Here is a 27712-nt window from a genome sequence, read left to right on the forward strand (position 1 = left end):
CTCCCAATGGCTCCAAGAGGTAGGGCAGGGCTATTCCGGATGGGGACTGAGGCAAGTTGCTTAGTCTCTCTGCGCCTAAGGTCACACAGGAATCTGAAGTAGAAGCAGGGAACTGGACCTGATTTTCCCGAGTCCCAGGCTAGCATGCTAATTCATGGGCCATCCTTCGTCCCCATTACCCTTGACTGCCAATGCCTCCTTGCCTGTGTATGGCTCTTTCTGGCCCCTCCTGAGTAGCTCTGCCAGCTTGCAATGGGAGCCCACAGCAACTGGAGCCTGATTCAAAACCCTCAAAGGCAACAGGAGACTTTCCATTCACTTTGATATGCTTTGGATTAGGCCTTTAAGTCTGACCCCATGCCCCTTAATCCCCACAGGAATGCAGGCTGGCTGGGGTTAAGGTTTAGGGAGGAGAGGCTGGGTTCCTGCTCTCTCCAGAGTCCAAGGGTCAATCCTGGGGCTTCCCAAGAACATAAATTGTGTTTCTCCCCTTCTCACTTCTGCCTGTTTAATGATTGATCTGGTGTGCAATGGTAAAACATTGGCCTGGAAGGGGGATTGGTAGATTGGGATCTTCTATTACAAAGCATTAGGCAGCAAACGGGTTAAACACAGACATTACACGCTGAAACAGCTGCATAACAAGAGCCAAGGAGTTAATCAGTAACTGGGCTGAGCAGCAAATCCCATGGGGAAATGAGGATCTGGAAAACAAGGTCATCTCCCTGGAAAGATGCTGGGCCAGAGAGATCATAGAATCATAGAATATCAGGGTTGGAAGGGACCTCAGGAGGTCATCTAGTCCAACCCCCTGCTCAAAGCAAGACCAATCCCCAACTAAATCATCCCAGCCAGGGCTTTGTCAAGCCTGACCTTAAAAAGGAAGGAAGGAAGGAGATTCCACCACCTCCCTAGGTAATGCATTCCAGTGTTTCACCACCCTCCTAGTGAAAAAGTTTTTCCTAAGATCCCCAGCTGGTGTCAACTGGCATCACTCTATTGGAGCTGATGGAGTGATGCTTATTCCCACCAGTGAGTCTCCGTCCCATCGGGCTGGCAGGCTTGGATTGCAGTGTTCAGAAGGGGAAGGCTGTGTGCTACCAAGATGGCAGGATGGGCAAAGGGCTGGGGATAAAGCATGAATTGGCCCCAATAACAGCTCTCCCACCTCACCTAGCGCTCACTGCCCCAGGACCCTGCCATCACTAGCTCCATGAGAAAAGCTGTTCTCATGGAGTTTCCAGACCAGAGGAGATCAGTTAAACTTCTAGCTTTAGGGGCGAACATCCAAAGCAAGAACCTGATTCACCCCTGCCTTGCACCTTGTGTGGTCAGTTACAGTGTCTTGGCTCAGGCATAACACTCTACTCTGCTGCTCTGGTAGCTTTTCACACCTGCTTTGCACAAGTTTACATGACAGCACAAAGTGTAAGGCAGTAGGAGATCAGGCCCCAGTTCTTAGAGGACCAGATCTTCCTCTCAGCTGTCTACCAGTTGAGGGCAGCTTTAAATTGCATCAAGGACTCCATATGATCCATATGGCAGAAGTTAGGGTCCATGCTGATCAGATCATCCTCTCGCTCCCTGGCCACACCCCCTCCCCATCTTAGCATCACCCACATTTTGGTTTGTACTGGCCACACATGAGCTGCATCAACTGGAGAGTGTGTGTTACAGGTCCCTGCCTGTGTCAATCCCCACAGGTTAGGAGTTGTCATGGCTCCATATAGGCAGCCCTGGCTCTTCAACTCATGCTTTTAGCTCTGGAGGTCTCCAGTTCAAATGCCTGGGGTGTCAGCCAAGACGCTGGCTCTCACAGTTGCACTGCCAGAGTCTGCGCCAGTGGAGAGCCCAGGGTGTGGCTGGCCCAGGGTGCAATGTTACTTCCATGTGATGGATTCAGAGCTTTCAGCTTGACTGCTGCAGGTTGCCATTAGACAATGGCTGAGCTGCTGCTGCTCTCAGTTCGTATGCTTCCTGCCTTGCATTCCCTTTACTCCTTATTTAATAGGAGCAGCTGCATAGAAACAGGACTGTTGTTTCTTTCCTTCTTACAAAACAAAAATGTGTATGAATCTAGTGCAGGTAACAGTGCTGGAGACTGGGGCAGGTACAGGGTCAGCTTCCCCCACACAAAACCTCCTGGCCACCTGCCCCACTCCTGTCCTGCAGGGACCCACCATTAGAGGCTGGGAAGTGATCCAGGCTCTAGGGCTGTTCTTCTCCTTGTTGATACTCCTTAAAACCTGACTCAAAGCAGCTACAGAAGAGCTGAAGGCCTGATGCTGATCTGTCTCACTCTCGTGTGAATCAGGAACAATTCCCTTGAAATCAGGGCAGTTCTTTTCCAGTGTAAAAGTGGGGTGAGCGAGAGGAAAATCAGACTATGGGCCAGATTCTCTGATGACCTGCACTTTGTCTGATCATTTACACCCATGTAAAGCAGTGTAAAATTCTAGCAAATCAGAATGGCAGCATTGTACACCTACCTTGCAGTGCAGAATCAGACCCGGCATCTACAAGAGCCCCAGACCCTAGAGGTTTGGGTCACAATCACCCTTCACTATTCCCCCATTTCTAGGTACCAGAGATGGGCTCCAGTCAGAGGTAGAATTTGCACCTTGAACAATTGGGGACATTCAGTTCTGGAGCTTTACTTCAAGCTCATTGCAAAAACACAGGCTGCTTGCAAAATGGACTGCTGGATCCTGGTCTGGATTCCCAGCACCTCTAAACAGGGGCAGGGGCTTTTCAGATCCCAGGCGCTGGTTCAAGCTCACCTCTCGGACTTACAGCAGCATTCAGTTCTTTTTGCCACACTCTTCTTTGTGGATCAGTGATTCCTTGTCTGTCTGTCTGTCTTCTCTGCTCTCAAGAACAACTGGAGCCTTGGAAATAATCTGATTTGAGGCTGCAAAATCTCATTTGCAGATGTATTAATGCATGGCTGGGATGACACAGGCCCCATCCTGTCTCCAATGAGTGAAACACAGAAAGCAATCTATCCAGGAAATCCATCTCCTGGAACAGGCTTCGGGGGAGACGGAGGGGGGAAGGCGTCGAAAGCAATTACGGTTAAGAGGAAGATTAAAACAATATCTGCACTATTCTTCCTCTGACCCCATCTCCCAGCTGCAGGAGGAAAGCGCTGAGCTACACAAAACAGCTTCCTGAGGATTCGGCCTTTAAACCATGACTTAAAGGCAGCTGCTTGCAGAATATAATTAAGGAGCTGACGCACTCATTCCCATTTGCTGGCTATTCAAAGCAAAGGCATTTCAATCACAATGTTGTTAAAACAACAGATAAACAGAACAGCCAGGAGTGTACTTGAAAAGCAGATCCCACAGCATGGAGATTAGTGCTACCAAAGACATCAGGGTGAAAGCTTTAGACATTATGATTGTGTTGGGTGTAGCTATGTAACTCTTAGGACTGTTTTCTCCAAAATATGCCTTTAAATATCAAAGGAGTCTCCCCTCAGCTGGGACAGGTATCATTTCATTCTGAAAGTTGCTGCAGCATTATTTATTATTATTTCTATTGCAGCATCATGGACTGGGACCCCCATTGTGCCAGACCCAGAACAAAAAGATGGTCCCTACCCCAGAAAGCCTATGGTCTATAAGATGAGACAAAGGCATATACAGGCAGACCAGGGGCACACAAGGAAACACGCATGTTGGAGAGACACACGCTGCACTTTCTTGTGAAGACTTCACTTTTGTTCTTTCTTGTTTTCTTTGCTCTGAAATAAGAGTCACCCAGACTGAAAAGAATGCAGTGACTCTGATAGAAAGAGAGACAGGGGTTTTTTAAGTGAGCTTTAACAAAGTGCTGGATGCAAAGATGTGGATTCTGCCTCATACAGCGCCCAGTCTAAATCCAGACAGGGCTGATACAGTACAGACACATGAGACATGTACGAAAGGGCCAAACCTCCAGGGCAGTGTTTTCTTAATGGCAGCATACTACATTCTGGGTCCAGTCCTGCTCTCGAGTCCATGAGACTCGGCTCCAATGGAACTATTCATGTGTTTAAAGTTAGGCATGTGCTTAACTGAATCAGGGCTTAAGTCAGTGGAAGAGTCTGCAACAGACTCGAGGATTCCTGGGGTCCCTGTTCACCACATAAACCCCTAGGCAATTCTCCCTCTTTCATGTGCAGACAGCTTGTGTCACAACTGGCACAGCAGGCTCATTCAGAAGGGAAGAGAGCATCACAGTCAGCATGCACTGACATGCTGGGATGCCAAATGGTTGCAGACTGGAAGCTGGAGATGTAGGCACCCAGATATTATGGTGATGGGTGCCAATGTAATGCTATGCTGAAAGATGCTAATGGCTGCTAGCAGGTGAGCGTTGGACCCCAAAACAATCACAGACCTTATGAAACCCAACAGGTGCAAGCACTCTCTTTCAGCCTCATCAAAAGGAGCAATCGACCCACTTTCTGTACTAACAGCTGCAGATAGGGAGGTGATCCCTAAGGCAATAAACAGCATGGCCAGGCATGAGCTAACTCAGTGAGATTTTCAGGAGTTTACCTGGTTGCAAGCACAGGGGCTAGGAGATTGGTTGCATCAGACGATGGAGGCAGAAAACCAAGAGAAGCAATGGTAAGTGTGACCCTGAGAAGAAACAACAGGATGGGACTTCTTGGGCACAGAACTTGCTGGGATGGCAGACCTGTGGATTTCTGAGCAACGAAACTGCTTGCTGTTTGTTTCTGTTGTGCTCAGGGAAACGCGACTGTGTGTACATTTTTTGCAGATAAACCACAAAGAATACTCATATCACTGATTTCTTATCCTAACAGAATCAACTCTGCAAGCTCCAAATTTTGGCTAACCACTAAGGCTAAAGGATACAAGATAATATACACACATGCACACTCACACTTGGAGAGCACCAAGTTTACTGATGGACCAAGACAATTTAAAAGAATCTTTAAAAAAAAAGAAACACAACATAATAAGCATTGTATTTTCTGCAGCTCCCATATGCTACGTTAAAACCATTCACAGCAAATGACAAATCAGCATTAAAAAAACCCAACCACATAAATAGATCCCCAACCTAGTTAAATAAAAGCAACCAATGCAAAGAGAAAGGAAGGAAACTGAAACTAACCCTGTTTTATTTATTATTTTATCTCAGCCCAGTCACTGATCCTGTAGTTCCCCCCCCCCCCCCAGCCCCACCCCTTGTTGCTATATTAACAGAGTAATTGCTACAGGGAAGAAATGTAGCTTTCGTGCCATGTAAATGACATTTGCAGAACTGGGTTACAGCATATAGTGGGGTTTGGATTTGGTGGGGCTTTATCATCTGAGTTGTTTCCTTGAGGGGGCCCTGCGGGAGCTCATTAGAGATCACATGAGTTTTTTTGTAGTGGAGGGAGGGGAGGGAGGGGATGACTATTTATTCTCTTCCCCCTCCTCCCCATTCCCTCCACCCCTTATCAGCATGCTGAGAGAAGTGGAATTTTCAGGGAGAATGTCAAGCCAATTTCTCCAGAGAATGCAGTTGCCATAATCCCAGAATCCCTTTGCGCTAAAATTTGCTGAATTCATTGTCCATTTATGCAGAAAAATCCCACTTCACCTGTCGAATAATTAAGTCGACTCACTGCCTCGCACTCCCATTGTCTGCTCCATTAGGAGAGTTTTACACTTTCTATATTTGTCAGTGACGCTGGTATAATTTTCTTCTTCTTTTCCCCCCTCATCTGTATAAAAGAAAGTGATTTTCTCTTTTTAATCCCATTTGCTTGTCTCATGAAAGCAGACGTTTGACACTTAAAGAGAGATCATTACATACATTGTAGGAATAAGGAAGAGCAACTGCGTGTTTGTTCTTCCAGTTGCATGCAGGGTTGTGCTTCTCAGTATGTTCTCCAGTATTTTGACCATTCCAGTCTTAAATGTCCTTGTTGAACCTCATCAGATCTCTTTTGGCCTAATCCTCCAATTTGTGTAGGCAGGGCTGCCCAGAGGATTCAGGGGGCCTGGGGCAAAGCAATTTCAGGGGCCCCTTCCAGTGGCGTAGCCAGGTGGAGTGAACAGGGAGAGTGGACATAAAAAATGGTGCCAGCCGCTTGTGCTCACCCTGCGGCGCTCTGAGTCTTCGGTGGCACTTCAGTGGCGGGTCCTTCACTCGCTCTGGATCTTCGGCGGCACTGAAGGACCCACCGCCGAACACCGGGAGCGCCGCCGGGTGAGTAAAAATTAAAAAGGCGCCACTTGTGCACAGTGGGAGAGCAGCCGCTGCCCCGCTCCCCCCCTAGCTACGCTACTGGCCCCTTCCCTGTCTCAGACCTCAGACATTCTCGTGGGGGCCTGGGGCAAATTGCCCAACTTGCCTCCCCCCTCCCGGGCAGCTCTGGGTCTAGGTCACTCTGGACCCTATCCCTACCCTCCAGCATATCTACCTCTCCCCCGAGTTTGGTGTCATCTGTGAATCTGCTGAGGGTGCAATCCATAGAATATCAGGGTTGGAAGGGACCTCAGGAGGTCATCTAGTCCAATCCCCTGCTCAAAGCAGGACCAATCCCCAACTAAATCATCCCAGCCAGGACTTTGTCAAGCCTGACCTTAAAAACCTCTAAGGATGGAGATTCCACTGCCTCCCTAGGTAACACATTCCAGTGCTTCACCACCCTCCTAGTGAAATAGTGTTTCCTAATATCCAACCTAAACCTCCCCCACTACAACATGAGACCATTGCTTTTTGTTCTGTCATCTGCCACCACTGAGAACAGCCGAGCTTCATCCTTTTTGGAACCCCCGTTCAGGTAGTTGAAGGCTGCTATCAAATCCTCCCTCACTCTTCTCTCCTGCAGACTAAATAACTCCAGTTCCCGCCTCTCCTCGTAACATGTGCTCCAACCCCCTAATCATTTTCATTGCCCTTCGCTGGACTCTCTCCAATTTGTCCACATCCCTTCTGTAGTGGGGAACCAAAACTGGACACAGTACTCCAAATGAGTCCTCACCAATGCCGAATAGAGGGGAATGATCACTTCCCTCGATCTGCTGGCAATGCTCCTATTAATACAGCCCAATATGCTATTGGCCTTCTTGACAACAAGGGCACACTGCTGACTCATATCCAGCTTCTCGTCCACTGAAATCCCCAGGTCCCTTTCTGCAGAAATCCAGATCATTAATAAAGATGCTGAACAAAACCAGCCCCAGGATCCTGAGGCACTCCACTTGATACCGGCTGCCAACTAGACATCGAGCCATTGATCACTACCCGTTGAGCCCGACAATCTAGCCAGATTTCTATCCACCTTACAGTCTATTCATCCAATCCATACTGTGACTTGCTGGCAAGAACACTATGGGAGACTGTATCAAAAGCTTTGCTAAAGTCAAGCTATATCACATCCATTGCTTTCCCCATATCCACAGTCAGTTATCTCATCACAGAAGGCAATCATTTTGGTCCAGCATGACTTGCCCTTGGTGAATCCATGTTCCTGATCACCTTCCTCTCCTCCAAATGTTTCAAAATGGTTTCCTTGAGGACCTGCTCCATGATATTTCCAGGGACTGAGGTGAGGCTTATCGGTCCTTCTTCCCTTTTTAAAGATGGGCACTATATTTGCCTTTTTCCAATCACTGGGACCTCCCCCAATCGCCACGAGTGTTCAAAAGATAATGGCCAATGGCTCTGCAATCACATCAGCCAATTCCCTCAGCACCCTTGGATGCATTAGATCTGGATCCGTGGACTTGTGCATGTCCAACTTTTCTAAATAGTCCTTAATCTGTTCTTTCACCACTGAGGGCTGCTCACCTCCTTCCCATACTGTGTACTTCATCTTTTTCCACATAATCTGTCACTAGGTTGCCTCCCTCATTCATTAAGGGTCCCACACTTTCCCTGACCTTTTTCTTGGTGCAGTAAAAAAAACAAAACAAAAGAACCAACCCACCATTTCTCCTATTTTTTACTCCCCTCCTGCTTTCTCCAGTGGGAAAAATTGAAAAGAAAGTGCTTTTTTCTACCAAACAAACTTTTAAGTCAGTACTTTCTTCTAGTAGTGCCCCACAACCAGTGTTTCAATAGGTGTTAAAAATAAGAACCCTAAGTAGAAGAATTCAGTTTTGCATGTAGTTCTGAAAGCTGTGACATCCATGATCATTCTTATCCCTTGCAAGAGTGAATTGCATAGTTTAGTAGATCCAGTGCCAATGACATTTCTGTCTTCCCCCTCACCAGCCTAGAAGTATTTACCTTTGCTAACATCCCCCTGTTTTAAGACTATTGGCCGACAATGTCACAGCTCTCATGGGGTATCACAGGCACGAAGGGAGAAAGAGCATCTCTTGGGTGGCTATGTTGTGCAATATCAGGATAGAGCTACAGGGCCCAGTGTATGGAGAGGAGTACTTGATTGATACATGTACGGTGGCCTATGGTTTTAAGCCAACAAGATGCTGTGGTGTTATTAAAATCAGCTGGAGATTTTTAAGGAATGTTATCTTTATTCCCAGGTAGCACACGCTGCAGTATGCAAGCCTGGAGGTTATAAATGTATTAGTCATGGGGCCGGGTTTGTATCTGATACAGTGTAGCTGCAGCTGGAAGTGTGTGCCTCTTACCCCCATGGCAGCTTGTACTTCTAGCTGAGTGAGGGAGTCCAGAAGGACCCAAGGCTGATTGCTGCATCAGTAAATCAAGGGACAAGGTAAGTGAGGGAAGATCTTTTATTGGATCAGCTTCTGAAGAAAAAGTCTGGGTAAGTGTGAAAACTTGTCTCTCTCACCAACGGAAGATGGTTTAATAAATAAAAATAATTTACTTCACCCACCTTGTCTCTCCAATATCCTAGGACCAACGCAGCTACACCTCCACTGCAAATTAGCAATCAGAAGGCAGATGCCCTCAGCAGTGGGGAACGCTAGAGGAGGCTAGTCTGTCAAAGTGCTTCTTTCTTCCTAGCAATACCCCTTTAGTCTGAGACAGCTGTTCCTCCTGCTGGTGATCTCTGCTAGGCACTGAAAACACTGGTAGATGCTGCTGAGTTTCCCATACCATCTTACCACAGTGTTTGGGACCATTCTTAGAGCTGGACCTATCCAAGGACCCCAGATCCCAATTGCTCCAGTCTACAGAGGGTGGTGCACATTCCTGTACCATATTAGAGTATACATGCATAAAGAGGCCGTGCTGTGCCCCTGCTGTGGGACTGGGATTTTGAGAGGTTTCCCCTTTGCTTTCAGGGCTTATAGCAGGCCTGGCTGAAATTAGTGCCTTTGCCATCTGCACCCCAGGAATTTCAATTATTTTGCAAAATATCAGTGGGGGTTGGGAACCTCTTGGTATGGAAGTGATGAAACGTTGAAGAGTCCTGTGCAGCGAAAGGTGAAAGCTTCTAGTTGTTAGAGATGTGGCCTAGAGGCAGCCTGGCCTAGTGAAGTGAGCAGAGGTCTGGATGCCTGGATCTCGGGAATGCTATCCCTGCTCCTGCCATATACTGCCCTTACTAACACTTTGCCCTTAAAAAGGCAGCATGGTTCAGTCGTTATGACATCTGGCCAGGGTTCAATTCCTGGCTCCATCACTTTCCTTGGACAGGTCACTTCAGACTAGCTGATCATACCAATCCCTTCAGACCTCAATGTCCATCAGTTTCTCTGTGCCTCAGGTCCCCCTTCTGTAAAAGAGGGATAAGGCTTCGCCTTATATAGTATTCTGAGGGCTGTGGATGAAAAGTGCTACCCATGACCTAGGACACTCACAGGATGTGCGCAAATATTATTACCCCTATTCCACAGGTGGTGGTGGAGCTGAAATGACTGACACGGCAGGTCAGTTTTAGGATCAGTACCAGAAGCCAAGTTTATCCACTAGATTCCAGGCACTGCACAAGCTCCCAGCCATGAGGGTGCTAAGTCCAGAGGAGCTGAGCACCCCCGGAGCAGTGACCAGGAGCTGTGAAGGCTGGGCACCTCAGAAAGTCAGGCCTTCAACCTTTGTGACTCTGGTGCCCCTCAGAGCATCCAGGACTCCAGCGTAGTGGGCCTTTCTCTGTGGTACTCTCAGGGCACATCTCTATGTGCCAGCAGTTCCTGATGAATCTATCGTGACACTCTCCTTGCCCAGCCAACAGCCATTCAAAGCCCTACAAATTGGTGGCCGCACGCTCTGCTGCACAGTGTTTATTTAGCTCAAGGGCACCAGAAGCCTCTGGCAGGACCTGCTGGGGAAGTTTGTTTTTCAGCCTCACCAGGTTTCTCAATTAATCGATTTGTCTCTGGCGCCTATTCACCCTGCCTCCCTCCAACGCTCTGCCAGTGTTTTAATAACACCACTGACAGGCAGGCGCTAGAAAGGGCTCAGGCCTCCCACAAGGCTCATTATGTAGCAGGCACGATGACACTGAGGAACAATGGAGCGCTGGCTGGGGGGAATCAGTCACCAGCCCGACTCTGGGCAGGGAGAGATGACAATCCATTCATCATAGGCTAACAGAGAATTCTCTGCAGTGAGCAGCTCTAATCACCCTGTCACACACCCAACCCCAGTGACATGAAGAGAAGCTGCTGGACACACAAAACAAGTTAGCAGCACTGAGACATCAGATGTGACTCAATCCATCTCCCATCCTTCCAGGGCATTTACCCCATTGCTCTGCCACTTAACTAAAGGAGACCTGTTTGTCCCACAAACACCCGTATCCCCCAACATAATCTCATGCAGCAAAGCAACAGACACTAGAGATGGATCCACAGTCTGTAGAAGTTTGGATCTTGATCTGCTTCTGCATCTCACAGCTGACCAGCTCAGCTCAACCAGGTTTCAAGGCAGGTCAAGTCATAGCCTAGACCCAATGTTAGGTGGCTGAATGCAACACATTGAGTAAAACAACCAAAACAGGTCAGACTGTCTTTAAACCAGGCCTGCTCCATGGCTGGGATCTCCGAGGGAGTTAGGTATCCAATTCCCGTTGAAAGTTGGGTGCCTAAATCCTGCATTAAAACATGTCTCTGCTGGATCAATGGGGGTTTGGATTTCTTTTCTGGGATAATAGATTTCTGGATTAGAAAGTCCCAGCCTGTGGCTCTGTCTTGGTTTCAGAATCAGTTTTGCTGAATTGTTTTTAACCTGGTTAGAAAATTCTCCCAGTGTAGATCAGCCCCTTTAGGCTGCAATTTAACTACTATTTATAGCTGCTGCTTCTGTTTTACGTATTCAGCTTGAAAAATAAAAGAATTGCTGTTGACTCTAAGGACCACCCACTCTTTTCACTATAAAGTCTATGTTACGCTATAAATCACTTTACACTCGAACCTTCTGCATTAGCAGACCCAGCCACATCACTTCAGTCCTGTGACACAGCTAACACATGGTTGAGTCTTACAATGTAGCTATGACTAGAACTTGTTTTAATCCCATTTTCAAAATGTGCTACAACCCTGCAACAATCTATGGCTGCAGCACCATTTGGGAACACCCTTAAAAACACGTCTGTTTTAATCATGTTCTAACCAGGTCTCCTAACATGGTAAATTAAATAGGGTAAATAGGACCTGAAGGAAGAACCACCTCAGGATTGTTTCTTGTGCTCTCCTGTCCATATCCACCTGATGTCTCTTGTCTTACTTTGTGTGTATGGGACATGTTTTTTGTTCTGTTTCTACAGCACTTAGCACAACAAGGTGCTGGTCCATGACTGCAGCTGTTAGGCACTACCACCATACAAATAAATAATAAGGGATCCACTGAGCAGATCTGACATGCATTGAGTGGGCTACATTTTGTGTAGCAGCATCACCTACCCCTTGTGGCTTTGGGCTAACCACTGCCTCAGTTTCCCTCACTCAGGCTGATCTCCTGACCTTCATGCCTGCTTCAGTTGCTGCCATGACTCAACCCTCCGGCTAAGTCCTTAAAGCAAAAAAGCTTTCCAGGGCAGCCAGGACCAAAGTCAAACAGAGGAGTCCTTCACCCCAACCTCCAGCCAGCCCCTCCTTTCTAAGGGTCTGTCCTCTCTCCTCTTATCCATTCTGGCCTTCTCTGTGTCTCCACCAAGCAGCAACACTGAGAGCCTCCTAGTTGGAGTCTCCCTTTTCTCCCATCTATCTCTCCAAGGGCTACTGTCCTATTTCCATCCCAGAAGGCCTGATTTAGCCACATGATCTGCCTAGCATGTGACTTTGCTCATTTTCTCCATCTGAGGAGGCAAGCCAAATGTGTTACAGGTAGAGCTGGACCCATCTGCCTTAAAGGACTAGTCACCCTGTGACACTTTGCAAAGAAGAGCAAAACTCATCAGAGATGGTTTTCAAACCCTTTTTTGGGAGGGAGTGGGGGAGGAGGAAAGGGGAAGTGAAAGGTAACTTGGTGTTATGGTCTCCATTAGAAAGTCAATATTTGCCAAGGCCTGCTGTCTACCTACCAGAGGCATTTCCTGTTTGTATAGGGGAAAAATGAGGTACCACATTTACCAAGTAGGAACTGGGGCTTCTTTTAATGCATTTATTTGCAGTATATTACTCAGCCACTAGATGTTTCTGTGTGCCATAGCATTACACACAGGTTCTGGTCCCTGGTAAACAAAGGAGACAGAGCAGGACTACGAGCTGTGAGGAATCCTGTCTGTTTGACTGTAGCTGCAGCTGTATTCTTTAACCAACCCCTCTTGCTTAAGGAAGCTTGTGATACCCTCTATCATGACAGCAACAGACAGTTGTATAAATACTTGAGCCATACAGAGCAAACTGCTCTAGAAGGGTTGGAAACAAAACCATCCTCTGTAGGTTTGTTACAAAAGTCAATGTGCTGCATGGATCCTTGAAAACTGGCTGCTATTTCCATGGGCTCCAACCATGTGAGGGATGCTGCCTGGTAGTGGCAAGCACACAGAGAAGATAAGGGACGTGCCACTGCTAACAGCTAGGGAACATGTTCTTCAGCTCAAGTGACAGATGCCAGCACTGTTAAGGCATAAGTCTGCACCACTAAAGTTAATAAAGCTTTGCCACTGACTCCAGTGAGCTAAGGTTCAGATCCTTGGAGCTGAAGGGCTAGGGTCTAGTCCCAGGCACACGTGTGATTCTATAACAATTGGGTTTGCTGTCTGCATTCTTCTTATTTTGTGTTTGCATTAAGGTAGCAACTAGAGGCTCTGACTGCAATTAGGAGCCCTGTGAAGGTGTGGCCACTCGACTCTCTCAAGCACTTACTGCTGGCCGGCTGTGTGTCTGCACTCTTCCGTTTTTTGCAGTGCCCTCTGCCAGCAGTTTCTCTTTTCAGATGGATTTTCAGTGACTCAGCCCTCTAGACAAGTCACGTGCAGTCTGTATGTCAAACAAACAGAAAACAAACCCCTTCCAGGGTAACCCAATCCAATGAATGGTTGGCCTCTCCCCAAGGTCCTCAGTCCCATCTCTGGGCCTGTTTAAGCACATGCCCCCTTCTCAGGCTCCAAATGAAATTTGTTGCCTTCTCGGCCCTTGGCCACTCTGCCATGGCTGGGGAGGGACCCAGGCCTGCCCACTATTCTGGGTCCCAACCCAGGGACCCTATGAGTAGCAGCCACCTGTTGTTTCCTTCAGTAGTGTCTGTTGTTGCATTCCCAGAGCTGCTTCCCACTCTGTCCTGTCGGCTTCTTGGGTCCTCAGTCTGTCACCCCCAGCCTCCTTGACTAGAGAGTCTGTAACAGTCTCTGCCCTGTTCTCTCAGGCCCCTTCACATGATGAGCATATAACAGTCTCTGGCCCTTCTTGTCAAGCCTCTCTCTCCCAGGCCTGGAGAGCGTCACAGGGTTCTCCGCAGTCTCTGTCCCTGTGGAGTCCCAGCCAGTGACTGCTCTGTCCAGCTGCTGCAGCTTTCTCAGCCAGCCAGTAACAGCTTCCTTCCTCCTCTGGCTCCAGCCAGCAAATGATCTGTCTAGGTGTGATGATGCTGCCCGTGGGAGCCAGCTGACGTCACTCAATCAGGGTGAACTGCAAACAGAACGGGGCAAACAAACCCCAAATGCTAGTGGATATTCTAATACTTAGATTTACCAAGCCAGCACAAAACAGCTTCTGTATTACCTCACTGGTAACTCAGAAATCCAAACAACACAGTTCCCTTAAAGTGCCCAGCCTCACACCTCCATCCAGACACACATGTCAGATATGACGATGATTACTGAAAATCTTATCATATAAAAGAAAAAGGTTCTCCTGATCCCAAAGGACCAAGCACTAGACCCAGGTCAAATGATAACTTAGATCTTACCCAAAATACATGCTAATAGTAAATTCTTATTAACTAAACTAAAATTTATTAAAAAAGAGAAAAGAGTGAGTGTTGGTAAAAAGATCAATATACATACAGACTTGAATTCAATTCTTGAGCTTCAGATACACATCAGAGATGAGCTTGTAGTTGCCAAAAGTCCTTTTAGAAATAGTCCATAGGTTATAGTCCAATGTCCATATTCAGGGTGATTCCAGTCAGTGACTGGGGATCTTAATCCTTATGGCTTAAGGTTTCCCCCTCTTGAAACCCAAAGCTGAGCTGAGATGAAGAAGGATCGTGTCCCAAGGTTTTTATACATTTCCAGCAGCCTTTCGGCCTGAGAAAACAATAGGCTTAACTTTCCTTCTTCTAAACATCATGGCAATTAGTACAGGGTAATTTATCCATTAAACAGTTCAGCTCCAGGTTACCACAACATTCAAAGAGACATATTGACAATAATACTGTTTCATGCAAGTGTCTTCCTAAACGTTAATACTCCTTTTTGATCTTTGAATCAAAGCTATAGCAATAGGACTTGTTTGCTGACATCACAAGACCTGAACAAACATCTACCCTTCTATCTCTAACAATACAGGCTTGCATTTCAAAGCTCTATTCATTTACATATCTTCCTAACCAGTCTCTAAAGTTCGGCCATGGTTCAAGTCAGTCTGTGAGTTAATTAACTCTTTATGGCCCTGTCACCTTTCAATGAGATATTAAATTACACTCATAACGTCACAGCAGGCTCTGCAACTCCTTTTATAGGAGCCGTCTAGGAGACTTGAAGGACTCCACTCTACTGCCTTTTTTCTGGGGTGAGGTGTGGTAGGACCGCAGTGCCTCCCGGAGGGCTTCACAGGGCATGGTACACCCCATCACAGGCCCACTGAGCTAGGCACTGTACAGACACAGGAAGAGATGGTGCCTGCCCCAAAGAGCTTAAAAGCTAACTAGACAAGACAAAGGACGTGTTCTTTTCCCCAGACGGGGGAAATCAGAGACAGCTTGATGAACTGATTTCATCCACAGCACTTGAATTTGTTACACTGTGACTCCCTGCCCCCACCCTCTTCTTTCCTTAAATGGCTCCAAAGAGACCCAGGGCTTGTCTGGATGGAAGGAGCTCTGCTGTCTTCCCAGGCTGACGGTCACAAAAGTGCAACCCCTCAAACACAAAGCTCTATTGGAGGGGGTTGGAGGCCAACTCTTTGCCAAGCACTGAACTAAGCAGCAGAGTTTACATGCAGATCCTAACGCTCACTGATATGATTACAAATTGAAATCATTACCGTCAGCTTGCCCTGGAATACATGAGAGGCACTTGCATAGCCAGCAGAGCCTCCCTGCCTGTGCCTAGGAATATATTACACACAGGCTACTGCAGAACGCAAAAATCATTATCCCTGGCTTGGCTTTCCTAGCGGATCTCTGTTTCCTAGCTATAATTACCCTCTTCTTCACATGCCCAGCCAGCCCCTCAGCTAATGAGAGATGTGCTCTGTGCAGAAGCCAAGGGTTCAAGTTGCAATGGGGGAGGTTTAGATTGGATATTAGGAAAAACTTTTTCACTAAGAGGGTGGTGAAACACTGGAATGCGTTACCTAGGGAGGTGGTAGAATCTCCTTCCTTAGGCGTTTTTAAGGTCAGGCTTGACAAAGCCCTGGCTGGGATGATTTAACTGGGACTTGGTCCTGCTTCGAGCAGGGGGTTGGACTAGATGACCTTCTGGGGTCCCTTCCAACCCTGATATTCTATGATTCTATGATTCTATGGTTGCATGAAGTCACAGCCCAGCCCAGCCATTTGTAGATCTGGGCAACACACCATAGCCCTCCAGTGAAGCAGACAGAGCACGGAGGCTAGAGAGCTACAGGAGTCTCCTAATGTAAATTGCACTGCCAGACCAAGCATTCTGATGAATCCATGTAAGCACCATATCGCTCATTCCCTCTGCTTCGCTCCAGCACGGATCAAGTCACCTATGACTGTTCACTGAGCTATGGACCCATTCACCCCACATTTGACCCCTCCTGTGCTGCTCAGGAATTAGATTATTGCTGGTAGAGCTGTGCCCATAAACTCTCCATCAATCACCGCCACCAGCCTGACTCTGCTGAGCTTTGTCCACCTCTGTCCCATGGAGGAGGAAAAGCCTTGCTCAGTCACTGACAGTCTGCCTTTTGCCAGCACTCAGCATTAACCCAGCTGAGTCCCTATGCCACACAGTGAACAGAATTTACCATCAATGGGAAAAGAGGATCAGAGAGACTCAAGATGAAACAGATCGGCTTAATGATAACAGTCAGTCCTTCTCATCCATGGACCTCTATTAGCCTTATTTCCACTGATCTCAGTAGCTCTACTAATGAAGAATGCTATATAAGGGCTGGGTTTTATTATTTGTACAGATGTAGAAACTGAGGCACAGAAGGGTGAAGTGACTTGCCTAAGGTCACACACTTAGTCAGTAGCAGAGCTGGGACTAGAAATCAGGTCCACTAGGCCACACTGCCACCATGGCAAAGCATCTTGGCGGCCTTCACCCAGCTAATGCAATATTGTCCCTTACTGTATATGCCCCAGTTGCATCCAACCCAGTTTTAATTACCGCCAGCTCAAATGAGAAATTGTGTGAGCTCCGCTGCCTCTGTGTAAGCAAAACCAGAGTGCCAACCCTGTGGTTTATGTGCGCCTCACCTCCGCCCACACATTTCAGACTGGAACTAGCACTAACCCCCATTGCAACAAGATTCAGAAGGCCTGAAAGGAAGGCTCTGTTAGCTCTAGGGCAAGGCATAATGGGCCTGATCCAAAGCCTCTTGAAGTCGATGTGCATAGGTACTGTACAGGCTCCCCTGCCAGCTCTAGCCAAACTAATCCTGGCCTGCCACAACCCCTTGCTATCCTGCTCCTAGCCCTGTTGTGAGCAGACACTGCCAACTATGCAGAATTGTGATCCCCAGCATAGGGCCTAGGCCAGGGGTGGGCAAATTTTTTGGCCTGAGGGCCACATTGGGGTTCCGAAACTGTATGGAGGGCCAGGTAGGGAAGGCTGTGCCTCCCAAAACAGCCTGGCCCCGCCCCCTATCTGCCCCCTCCCACTTCCTGCCCCTTGACTGCCCCCCTCAGAACTCCCCACCCATCCAACCCCCCTGCTCCTTGTCCCCTGAAACCCCTGACCCTTATCCACACACCCCCCCAGACAGGCTCCACAGGACCCCAACCCCTATCCAACCCCCCCTGCTCCCTGTCCCCTGACCCCTATCCACATCCCCACACCCTGACAGGCCCCCCAGGACTCCCATGCCTATCCAATCCACCCTGTTCCCCATACCCGACCGCCCCTGCCCCCAGAACCTCCGCCCCTAACCGCCCCCCGTCCCCTAACTGCCCCCGGGATCTCCTGCCCCTTATCCAACTCCCCCGCCCCTTTACCATGCCGCTCAGAGCACCAGGACTGGCAGCCATCCCACCCAACCGGAGCCAGCCATGCCGCCGCACTGCCCAGCAGGAGCTCGCAGCCCTGCCATCCAGAGCACTGGCGACACTGCGAGCTGAGGCTGTGGAGGAGGAGGAAAAGCAGGGGAGAGGCTGGAGGCTAGCCTCCCCAGCTGGGAGCTCAAGGACTGGGCAGGACGGTCCCATAGGCTGGATGTGGCCCACGGGCCATAGTTTGCCCACCTCTGGCCTAGCCTGAGATCCTCAAACTCATTTCACTTGTGACCCAAGCCACATTGGAGTCCAGGTCTCCAAGCTGAAGCTTTAACCCCCACTAAGGGAAACAAGAAGAATGCAATAGAGGTTTACTTAGCCAGTCGGTGATGCACATGAAATGACATCCAATGGTACTCAGCAGCAATCAAGGGCCCGATCCTGTTTCCATTGAAGCCATTGGGCCTGCATGATTGATCAGAACCCAATAAGTTGGAAACCAGATCTCTTGGCCAAAAAAATAATAGAATTCGGTAGGTGCGCTGTGTATTCTACTCGGGCAAAGGGGATTCTATGCATTGATTTAACAATACTTGAGAAACAAGGCAGCAAACCTGTGGTCTATTAAACAAGCCCCCTAGTCTGTGTGTTAGGAGGCTGTGGGATTTTTCTGCTGGGTATTCCCTTAGGTTCCTTCCTTCAGCCTTTGGTCAGAGCCTGCATATTCTCAGCAATCATCCCTGCCCATCCAGCACTTCCAAGGGGGGTTATGGATAATCCTGAATCCAGCCTCATTGGCAGGGGCTGGATAGGAGGAGCAGGTCCACGTGGAGGGGAGGCACAGGAGGGAAGCAGAGACAGGGAAGAGAGAAGGAGATCCATGAACAGCAGTTGTTCAACATAGTAAAGAACATGGAGCCAGATCTTCAGCTGATGTAAATTGGTGTAGCTCCATCGACTGCCATAGGCCTCTGATGATTTATGTCATGGGTTGAGCCATGCCTATGATGTACAGAATTGCATACAACTGGACAGCTAATGCAGGGGAAAAGCCGTGAGAGGAGAGCAAGGAGAGGAGACTATGGTGATGATTGCCAGTGCAGCGATCTGCAGTTCAATGCTGGCACAGGACCAGATGCTGTCCTGACTGTGAGGGAGGGTGTATGGTGGGAGCCGAGCAGCAGTGGGGATGAAATAACCAGTGCAAAAGGGTACGTGTAAGGCACGCTGCCAGCCTGGCCTTGTGCTTGTGTTCTAAGCATTATTATTAATAAAACATCCCCATGTGGACTAGGCACCTCACAGACATCAAACAGCAAGCCATTGGTTTCCAGAAAACTTCCAGTCTTGAGAGTGTGTGTCATAGACCCTATAGCACTAACAGCAAGTCCCCTTTAGCTCACATGCCAGGCACACATGGAGCAGGAGTTCTAACCCTGTAATTGCTATGATATGCAGCACAGTCTACCTATCTTAAGTACCTTTATAGCCCACATTACCATAGTATGTGAGCACCTCACACTCTAAAGTATCTAACCTCACAACCCCACCCCACCCCTAAGGTCAGGAAGTGCTATTATCTCCAATGCGCAGATGGGGAACTAAAGCACAGAGAGATGCACTGACTTGTCCATGTCAAACAAGAAATCAATGGTAGAAGAGCAAATACTTGCAGCCAGGTCTCTGGCCAATTACATAATCATGATTCATCCTGCCTCTCACAGGGAAAACCAGGAGATTCCCAAGTGGCCTTAGACTTGTTTGAAATCTTAACTATTATAGCTACATGATAGTACATTGCAGAGCTGGTCAGTTTTGTAGTGTCCAGCATGTTCCAGTAACACATCTTCCACTGGTGTGGCTTTTGTATGTTGCCCGATACAGCAGGGACAGACTCCATAGCTGCACTGTGACTAAACTGAAGAGTGGGAGTGGAAAGGTGACCCTAAGCAGACCCAGGGGGACGCTACGAACCAAAATGCTTCCAGGTGTAACTTAGAGCAGCCTTTAGTCTTTATGCTGCGCCATAGTCCCATATGAACTGTTCTATGATCAGTGTACTCTAGACTGTACTCCTCCCTCTGCGTGTGATATGCTCCCCCCACCTGCGCCACCCCCAACAAGCTCCCTTGGCGTAAAAAGGGAGTGAGCTGTGTATGCCACTGAGCTAGCTAGGCCAGCTGCACTCCCCACGCACCCTCACAGTATCCTCTGCTTCAGGGGAATCTTAAGCCAGACCTTTGAGGGAAGCCCTCCAGCTGCAGGGGCTGAGGATCCAGCCCTAGATGCCAGGTAATGTATTTTGATGACAAATATATAAATAAGTGTGTTTTCCTCCCCACACAGAGCAACAGAAACATCCAGTCACCATCGGATCTTCTGTCACCAGAGTGCACAGGTGCATTAATCTCCCCCTTAACCAGGAGAATGCAGAGTTAACACTTGCCTCCTTCCTGGTTTTCAATTTTTAAATAAAGTCATTCCAGAGTTACATCAGTGCAGCACGATTTATTGCTGCGTTAGCTTGTCACACTCCCCCTGGGGACCTGAGAACTGAGGTTATAAACTGCATTTGCTAATGCCTTCTCTGCCACCCCCAGCTCATGCTGAGGCTGCTACCTTAACTTTACCTTGCAATCACTCCAGCTCATGTTGATTGCTATTGATTTCCTTCGCCCCCTGTTCCAAAGGGCTTGCACCTACACAGTTGCTGGGCAAACTCAATCCAGGCTCACCAATAATCCTCTCCACCCAGTGAATGTTCTGCTTATTATGCGGGGTGGGGGGAGAGGCTCCCTCTCTTCTTGCCATTGACAAATGTCTCCACTTTCAGCAGCGCTGGCTGTATGCCGATGAGCTCTAGCTTCAAGATGCTGAAGGCTTCCTCCAAGATGCTCAGCACCTTCCACTCTCTCGGTCTTCAATGGGACAAGGTGCTCAGCACCTCACAGGAGCTGGCCCATAAAGCCTAGGGCTTCGCTAGTATCAGTGAAAAGGAACTGTTGGTTCTCCATGCAACAAGGATTAAGAAAGGCAAAGGTTCACATGTTCACGACAGTCCCTTTGCACCCCTCTGAACCTAAATTATATTTACCCCACTACAAGGCCCCTTTACACAACCAGATCAGTGTAAGGGAGCCCATGTGTAAATGAGAATCAGGCCCAAAGACTCTGCCTGAGTGTTTATTATCATTAAAAAACCCAAACAAACAAAACAAAAAACCCCACAGAGGACAGGATAGTTGGGGCTGCCAATTTATGACATGTTTGCATAACACCGAGTACACTGGGGCCCCGATTCCTGACTGGGGCCTTAATACAAGCGATAACGATGCAGTAAAATAAAGATGTGGTATTGCCACCCCAAAGCACTTCCAAAGTCACAAGTCAGGCCCCCAAAATCATGAGATGTTACAAAAATAATACGTTTACCCTGTTTTTTTGCCTTTTAGTTCGAAACTTTAGAAGTCTCATTTTTTCCAGCTTCTCTCCCTGAGGGCTAAAAAGCTTACTTGAAAGAAAACAACAACTGAAATCCTCCCATAATCACTGGTCTCAAGGAGCTGAGGCTTTAAGCAACCCACTCAATATTGCCAGAGTTGGCAACACTGATTAGGCGTCTCCCTGTGTTTGCAACTATAACTCCTGAGATTAGAGAAACTGAATCAATGTTTAAAACATTCATCCACCACTTCCTGCAGGTGGTTTCTTCCACATCTGGGCAGTGAAAACAAACTGATCGGTTTCACTTTTGCTTTTAGTCAGTTTCATTCTCTGGCATCTGGGGTCACAATGATCATGGGAAAGGGTGAAAACATCTCCCAAACCTGTGGTTTCTTAAAAAAATAATTAAAAGCCCCCCTGAGCATGACGACAACAAAGCTGGTCCTATCAGGTGAAATCTTGTCCCCTCTGGGGAGGTAGGACATCCCAGATGGGGTGGGAATGGTGTGAGTTCTCCTGTACTTCAGGGGAGGGGGTGCTCAGGGCCTGTGCACTGGGCATGTCATGGACTGGATAATTATAACCCTCTGTGCATGGTGTGTCGTCATCATCATGAGCCCCCCCCCGAGTCTGATCCAAAGAAGGTAGGACTCTGCTACAGCTCCCAGCTGCGGGGAGAGGAGGGGGGTTAGACCCAGATCCTTAAGCACTAGGTATCTAAATACCTAGGAGAAGCTGGGCTTTAATCCTTCAACTCAAGACATAGGGGCTTGTGATTTTACCCCAGAGGTGCCCGGTTCAATCCCTGGCGATGATCTAGATTGCAACCACCATGCAACACCCCCTTGAGACCAGAAGGTGAGGCCTCCTTATCAGCTCGGATCCAAAGCAAGAGATGGAACCGGCAAGAGCTCGGTGTGGCCTGACCAGTATGTTCATTCATAGTCAGTCAGGGACATGCTCCCTCCCCCTCTTCCAGTACAGTGCAGTCCAGCCACTCTATAAGCACCGGAATCACAAACCCCAGTGACTGCAGTTTTTGCAGAGTGATGTCACAGGCTCCTGGGAGCTCTCCTTCCTGGAATCTGCACAATCAGCAGCCGCAGCTCCATATATTAATACTGCTCCAGCTACCAACAATACAAAGGCAGGATCAAAGGCTTCAGCCACCTCTACCTCCCAGAGGGGCTGGGAGGATAAATTCACTAGTGTCTGTGAAGCGCTCACACTAGTGTAGCATAGACAGAGTGTAGGAACAGAGCACTAAGAATAGGGAGATTAGCAAGAGGCTGAGCAATTCCCCCTGGCCTCCCCTCATAATTGAATCACCAGGCAGCAGGAATGAATCAGCTGGAATGCTTTGGCTTGCTTCCCACACTGGATTCAGATCTTGTGTTTCCAAGGCCCCATTTTTTTTCTCTCTCTCAACCTCACTGGAGCACCATATGGCAGGAGGGAAGCAATGCAATGGCAGGGGACGGGCGGGACTGGGCTAGGACAAGATATGAAGAGTCAAACTGATCAAATTCATTCTGGGGAACTCCACTGGCTTCAAGTTAGATACATGTAGCCTGGGTAAGCATTTCCCGCAGTGAGGCCCAGGAGACTGGAAGGATCTCCCAAGGGGGGTGATGGAAGTCAAATCCCATGGGTCATTTCAAAAACCACTGGATAATACGTGACCTGGGGCATCCTCACTCAGAGCCTGAGGGATGGACTGGATAGGATAGTCTAAATAGACCTGGTCCAGTTCCAGTCTAGATAACTTGGAACCCACAACCAAAGCAGCCCAGGAAATGGCATGATGCCTCATTTCCCCAGCAAGTCTCCAGCAAAGAACACCATCTGCTGCCAGAGCCTCGCATCCAGTGGATGAGACAATGAGGCAAACCCCTTCACTTACCTGCACCCCAGCGAAGGGGTCCTGGGATCCCAGCTCGGGGCTGTGTCCTGGTGAAGAGAGGTGGAAACTGGCATTGCTCAGCAATCGCCTTGGCACAGCTGGTGAGGAAGGGGGAGAGGAGGAGGAGCAGACTTCATCTGCAGAGTCATTCCTTAGCTCTGGGAAGGCTCTTTGGTCAGGCTCACCAGGCAGCTCATGCACCTGCTAAAGAGAAGACAACAAGCAATATTTCAGAAGGAGCCAGCCATGATGCAGGCCGAGGTGCTGTCAGAAATTCAGCACATCTTGGCCTGTCTGCTCCCTTCCAGTCCCCAGTAGCCTCATGGTCTCCCAAAGCAGACCTGCTCTTACCCAAAATGCACCAGACCACCCCTCTCTGCCAAGGTGGTGGAGGGGTTCCTCTCTGCCCTGGGCTCCACAGGGAAGAATACTGCCTCTATGGCACCTTTCCCTGGAACCCCCAGAAACTTCTCCAAGCAGGGTCAGGCTCCGTGGGGCTTAGTGAGAGCTGGAAGAGCTAGGGAACTGGCCATCCTCCATGGTGCTGTCTTATGCAGACCCACTGGATTGCCATGCAGTGATCAGGTCGGGTGCCAATACAACTCTGCCTCCTTCTGGGACCCATCTGAGGCCTCTGCTGCTCAGCTACAAATACATCCTGCCAATAAGAGCATGGTTCTGGCTGGAGCCATGCTGCCAGGAAAGCCACACGAGGAGGCAGCTGTCCACACAGCAGCTCATCTCCTCGGGATCCAGGGGAAGGCCTCACCTTCTCCAGGCTCTGGATCATGCCCAGACTCTGTACTATGGATGGAGTTTGGAGGGGCATTTGCACTCCCCAAACTGCAGGCTTCAGGCAGGCAGCCTGAGTGTGCAATGTAATGAGTTCTGCAGAGGAGACAGGAGACATCTCCCAGCTTGGGCCCCTGAGGCAGGGAGTCAGAACTTTTTTATAAACAGAGTGATTAACAGGTGATTAAGATAAGAAAGGGCTGTTAGGATGTTTCCTAAAGTCAAATGATCTGTTCCAAGCTTGGTGAACTGCAAAAAGTAAGTAGCCTTGTTGGATTCAAGAGGTAGTAACAAAGTTACTAATATCTCTTTTGAGAAGATAACTGATTTTTTAGACAAAGGAGATGCAGTAGATCTAATCTGCCTGGATGTCAGTAAGGCATTTGATATAGTTCCACATGAGAAATTATTAGTTAAATTAGAGAAGATGGGAATTAATATGAGAATTGAAAGGGGATAAGGAACTGGTTGAAAAGGGAACTACATTGGGTCATACATTGCTTAAAGAATACTAGGTCGTATTGCAAACCAGCTATAGCTCCCCAGCTTCTCACCCAGCACACTTCCACATATCCCTAGGCCTTGCCTTAGTCACATGACCTTCCTGTCATCTGACCACAATCATTTTCCTACTCATCTCCTCTTAAAGGGCCAGCCCCCTGGGACATCCCTGTCGATATAGGTTTGCCGGCAAACACCAGTGTAGCTGCAACTGCACTGGGGTTTGTACCAATGCCACAGCTACATGGTCATAGTTCCACTAGTGCCAGATTCCCGAGGCTTCGAAGGGCAGTAAGCTGTGTGGATCCTACTGGGATTTCATCGTAGGGTTGCCTACTTTCTAATCACACAAAATGGAACACCCTTGCCCTGCCCCTGCCCCGAGGACCCACCCTGCCCTGCCCCTTCTCTGAGGACCCACCCTCGCTCACTCCATCCCTCTCCCTCCGTCGCTTACTCTCCCCACCTTCACTCACTTTCACCGGGCTGGGGCAGGTGGTCGGGGTACTTGAGGGGTGAGGGCTCCGGCTGGGGGTGTGGGCTCTGGGGTGGGGGTAGGGATGAGGGATTTGGGGTGCAGGAGGGGGTGGAAGGGTTCGGAGTACAGGAGGGGACTCAGGGCTGGGGTGGGGGATTGGGATGCGGGAGGGGGAGTGGGCGCTGTGCTGGAGCTGAGGGTTTGGAGTGTGGGAGGGAGCTCAGAGCTTGGGCAGGAGGTCGGGGTATGGGCTCTGGCAGGGGTGGGGTGAGGCCAGAAATGAGGGGTTCAGGGTCTGTGAGGGGGCTTAGGGCTGGGGCAGGGAGTTGAGGTGCAGGATCTGGCTAGGCAGCGCTTACTTCAGGCGGCTCCCAGAAGCAGCCGGCATGTCCGGCTCCTAGGCAGAGAGGCCAGGGGGCTGTGCGCACAGCCTCCGCCCGCAGGCACCACCCCCACAGCTCTCATTGGCTGCAGTTCCTGGCCAATGTGAGCTGTGGAACCAGTGCTCAGGGTGGGGGCAATGTGCAGTGCCCCCATGGCCATCCCTGCGTGTAGGGGCTGCAGGGACATCCCGGCTGCTTCTGGGAGCTGCACAGAGCCAGGGCAGGCAGGAACCCTGCCTTAGTCCCTCTGTGCCTCCGACTGTGGAGCTGTCACAGTCCCTTTTTGACTGGCCATTGAAGTCAAAAACCAGACACCTGACAACCCTGGGGGGAGGGATAGCTCAGTGGTTTGAGCATTAGCCTGCTAAACCCAGGGTTGTGAGTTCAATCCTTGAGGGGGCCATTTAGGGAGGAAATGGGGCTTGGTCCTGCTCTGAGGAGGGGGTTGGACTAGATGACCTCCTGAGGTCCCTTCCAACCCTGATAGTCTATGATTTCAGTGTGGCAGCATTGGCATCTTGCACTTAAACCTGAAGGTTGGCCCCCTGAGTCACCCCTCCAGCTCCTGCCTGTCTCACCAGGATTCCTGTCTATTGCAGCACAGCAGGCTTTTCCCTGCACACCTTGGCAACCCTGCATTCCCTACCTCAGCAGAGAGGGTGAGGGACTCTATCGGTGGCAAATGATAAGCAGATGATGTCAATGCTTCTGGAGTAGAGCAGGGGTAGCTGTGAAGGGGACCATCCAGAGACAGGAGGGGTGCTGGGAAGGGCACTCTTGGGGTATACACCCCATCTTGTTCCCCATCCTTCCTTGCAGACAGCCAGGGTGAAAACTGGTAGGAAGACACTGGTGTCTCCTTCCTCGCAGGCAGTCGGTGCTCATGGAAGGACACGGCGTAGGCCAGCCTCCCACAATGCATTGCCAGCTCATCCTCGCCCACCCGCAGCAGTGCCATGATGTTGCTGTAGTGGTACAGGTCCTCATCTTTCCCAGCGAAGAGGTTCATCCTTGGCTGGTTGGTGCGGGGGTAGATGGCGAAGAAGGCTTCCCCGGCCCGGAGGCTGCTCTTCAGTGAGGGCCCACGGAGCTGCAGGGCCTCGATCCGGAGTCGCACATCATGGTTCTTGTCATTCTTGCAGAATCCTGGGTCCCAAAAACCCCACAAGCAGATGTTACAAAAGCCAAGTTTGGAGCTCAATGGCTGAATTATCTCAGGAAAGTGGCTTCCACTTTCCCCAGCCCTGGGCTCCCCTGCGTCTGACGCCCCCTCCTGCCCCAGCCCTGCACTCCCCTGGGTCTGTCACCCCCTCCTGCCGCAGCCCCGTGTTCCCCTGGGTCTGACGCCTCTGCCTGCCCCAGCCCCAGCCCCATCCTTCCCTGTGTCTGACCCCCCGCTCCTGCCCAAGCCCCGCGCTCCCCTGGGTCTGATGCCCCCTCCTGCCCAAGCCCCATGTTCCCGTGGGTCTGACGCCCCCTCCTATCCCAGCCTCGTGCTTCCCTGGGTCTCACCATCCCTTCCTGCCCCAGCCGCACACTCCCCTGGGTCTGACGCCCCCTCTTGCCTCAGCCCCGCACTCCCCTGGGTCTGACACCCCCACCCGCCTCAGCCCTGAGCTCCTCTGGGTTTGATGCCCACTCCTGCCCCAGTCATGTGCTCCCCTGCATCTGATGCTCCCTTCTGCCCCAGCCCATCCACACTCCATGACCAGCCTGCCCATGGCCTGCTTCAGAGCTGGCACTGGGGTATGCCTAGGTTTAGGCCTGGTCTATGACCCTTTAATGCCAGTCTAAGGGCCACAGCTCAAGCGGGACTCAAGCCCTTGGATTCCAGGTATCGGTGACGAATCGGTCCCTATGTCGATCCTGAGCTGGTGAGCTCTGAATTCAATGAAAGGCTCAGGGGTGGGCCTCTCACTCCTCCCTGGCCCCTCACAGCCAGCCTCTTACCTTTGGGCAAGGTGAAGAGGAACCTCTTCCTCTCAAAGGCGTAGATCTCGCTGAGATTGCTTTGCTCAATGACGTCAGTGGTCCCCGAGCTGGTATAGAGTACATCTCCCTCATTCACCCGCAGGCACACCCCAGCCCCGGACCCCTCCAGCAGTGGGTTTTCCACTGTCAGCCTCAGGGCATATCGGCCCTTTTCATTGAACTGCACATTCACCACCTCAAACTCAAAGTCGAGGGTCTTCTCCTCAGCCTTCAGTTGTGCCCTTTGCAGGGTCATGGGGATGCGGGGTTCTGCCGCCCTGTAAGCCATGGGGAGAGCCTTTCCCAGGGAATGGGGGCAGGGAACCATGGACAACAGGCAGCCACTGATTGCTCTGTGATCCCCCTAAAATGCCCTGAGATCTAGCAGATCTGTGCCCCAGTCTGCAGTGAGTCCCTCCTTTTGCCACAGCAGACAGCCCTCTAGAGAGGAGCCCACGGTTTCAGGCATCACTTCCATGCACGGGCCAACAGCCGAGCTCTCGTTTCTCCCCTCCAAACCTGGATTTTCTTTAAAATGGTTGCTTTCCTTTGTAG

At 49.7% G+C, this 27712-nt stretch overlaps 2 protein-coding genes across 2 annotated transcripts in view; both read right to left on the reverse strand.

The window, feature by feature from the left end:
* LOC122461940 (coiled-coil domain-containing protein 33-like) overlaps positions 1-23943 on the reverse strand; it is a 172113-nt gene extending 148170 nt beyond the window's left edge. The window contains exons 1-2 of the mRNA XM_043523737.1: positions 23802-23943; positions 23033-23236 (exon numbers count right to left, since the gene is read on the reverse strand). Coding sequence (XP_043379672.1) covers positions 23033-23236; positions 23802-23942 — 345 coding nt within the window. The 5' untranslated portion in view covers position 23943. The remainder of the gene's footprint in view (positions 1-23032; positions 23237-23801) is intronic.
* Positions 23944-25760: 1817 nt separating this feature from the next.
* Positions 25761-27446, reverse strand: LOC122462019 (coiled-coil domain-containing protein 33-like). The gene is made up of 2 exons (XM_043524055.1): positions 27137-27446; positions 25761-26332 (listed from the first exon to the last, which is right to left on the reverse strand). The coding sequence occupies exons 1-2, from the start codon at positions 27444-27446 to the stop codon at positions 25761-25763; spliced, it is 882 nt and encodes a 293-aa protein (XP_043379990.1).
* Between the last annotated feature and the right edge of the window lie 266 nt (positions 27447-27712).

The sequence above is a fragment of the Chelonia mydas genome, chromosome 10 (assembly GCF_015237465.2).
Source record: "Chelonia mydas isolate rCheMyd1 chromosome 10, rCheMyd1.pri.v2, whole genome shotgun sequence".
Lineage (NCBI taxonomy): Eukaryota > Metazoa > Chordata > Testudines > Cheloniidae > Chelonia > Chelonia mydas.

Bases quoted from the DNA above. Each gene is read 5' to 3' on its own strand.
- LOC122462019 (XM_043524055.1), bottom strand. From the start codon at position 27,446: ATGGCTTACAGGGCGGCAGAACCCCGCATCCCCATGACCCTGCAAAGG. The intron at 26,333-27,136 runs GTAAGAGGCTGG...TTTGGGACCCAG, and splicing joins CCTCTTCACCTTGCCCAAAG to GATTCTGCAAGAATGACAAG.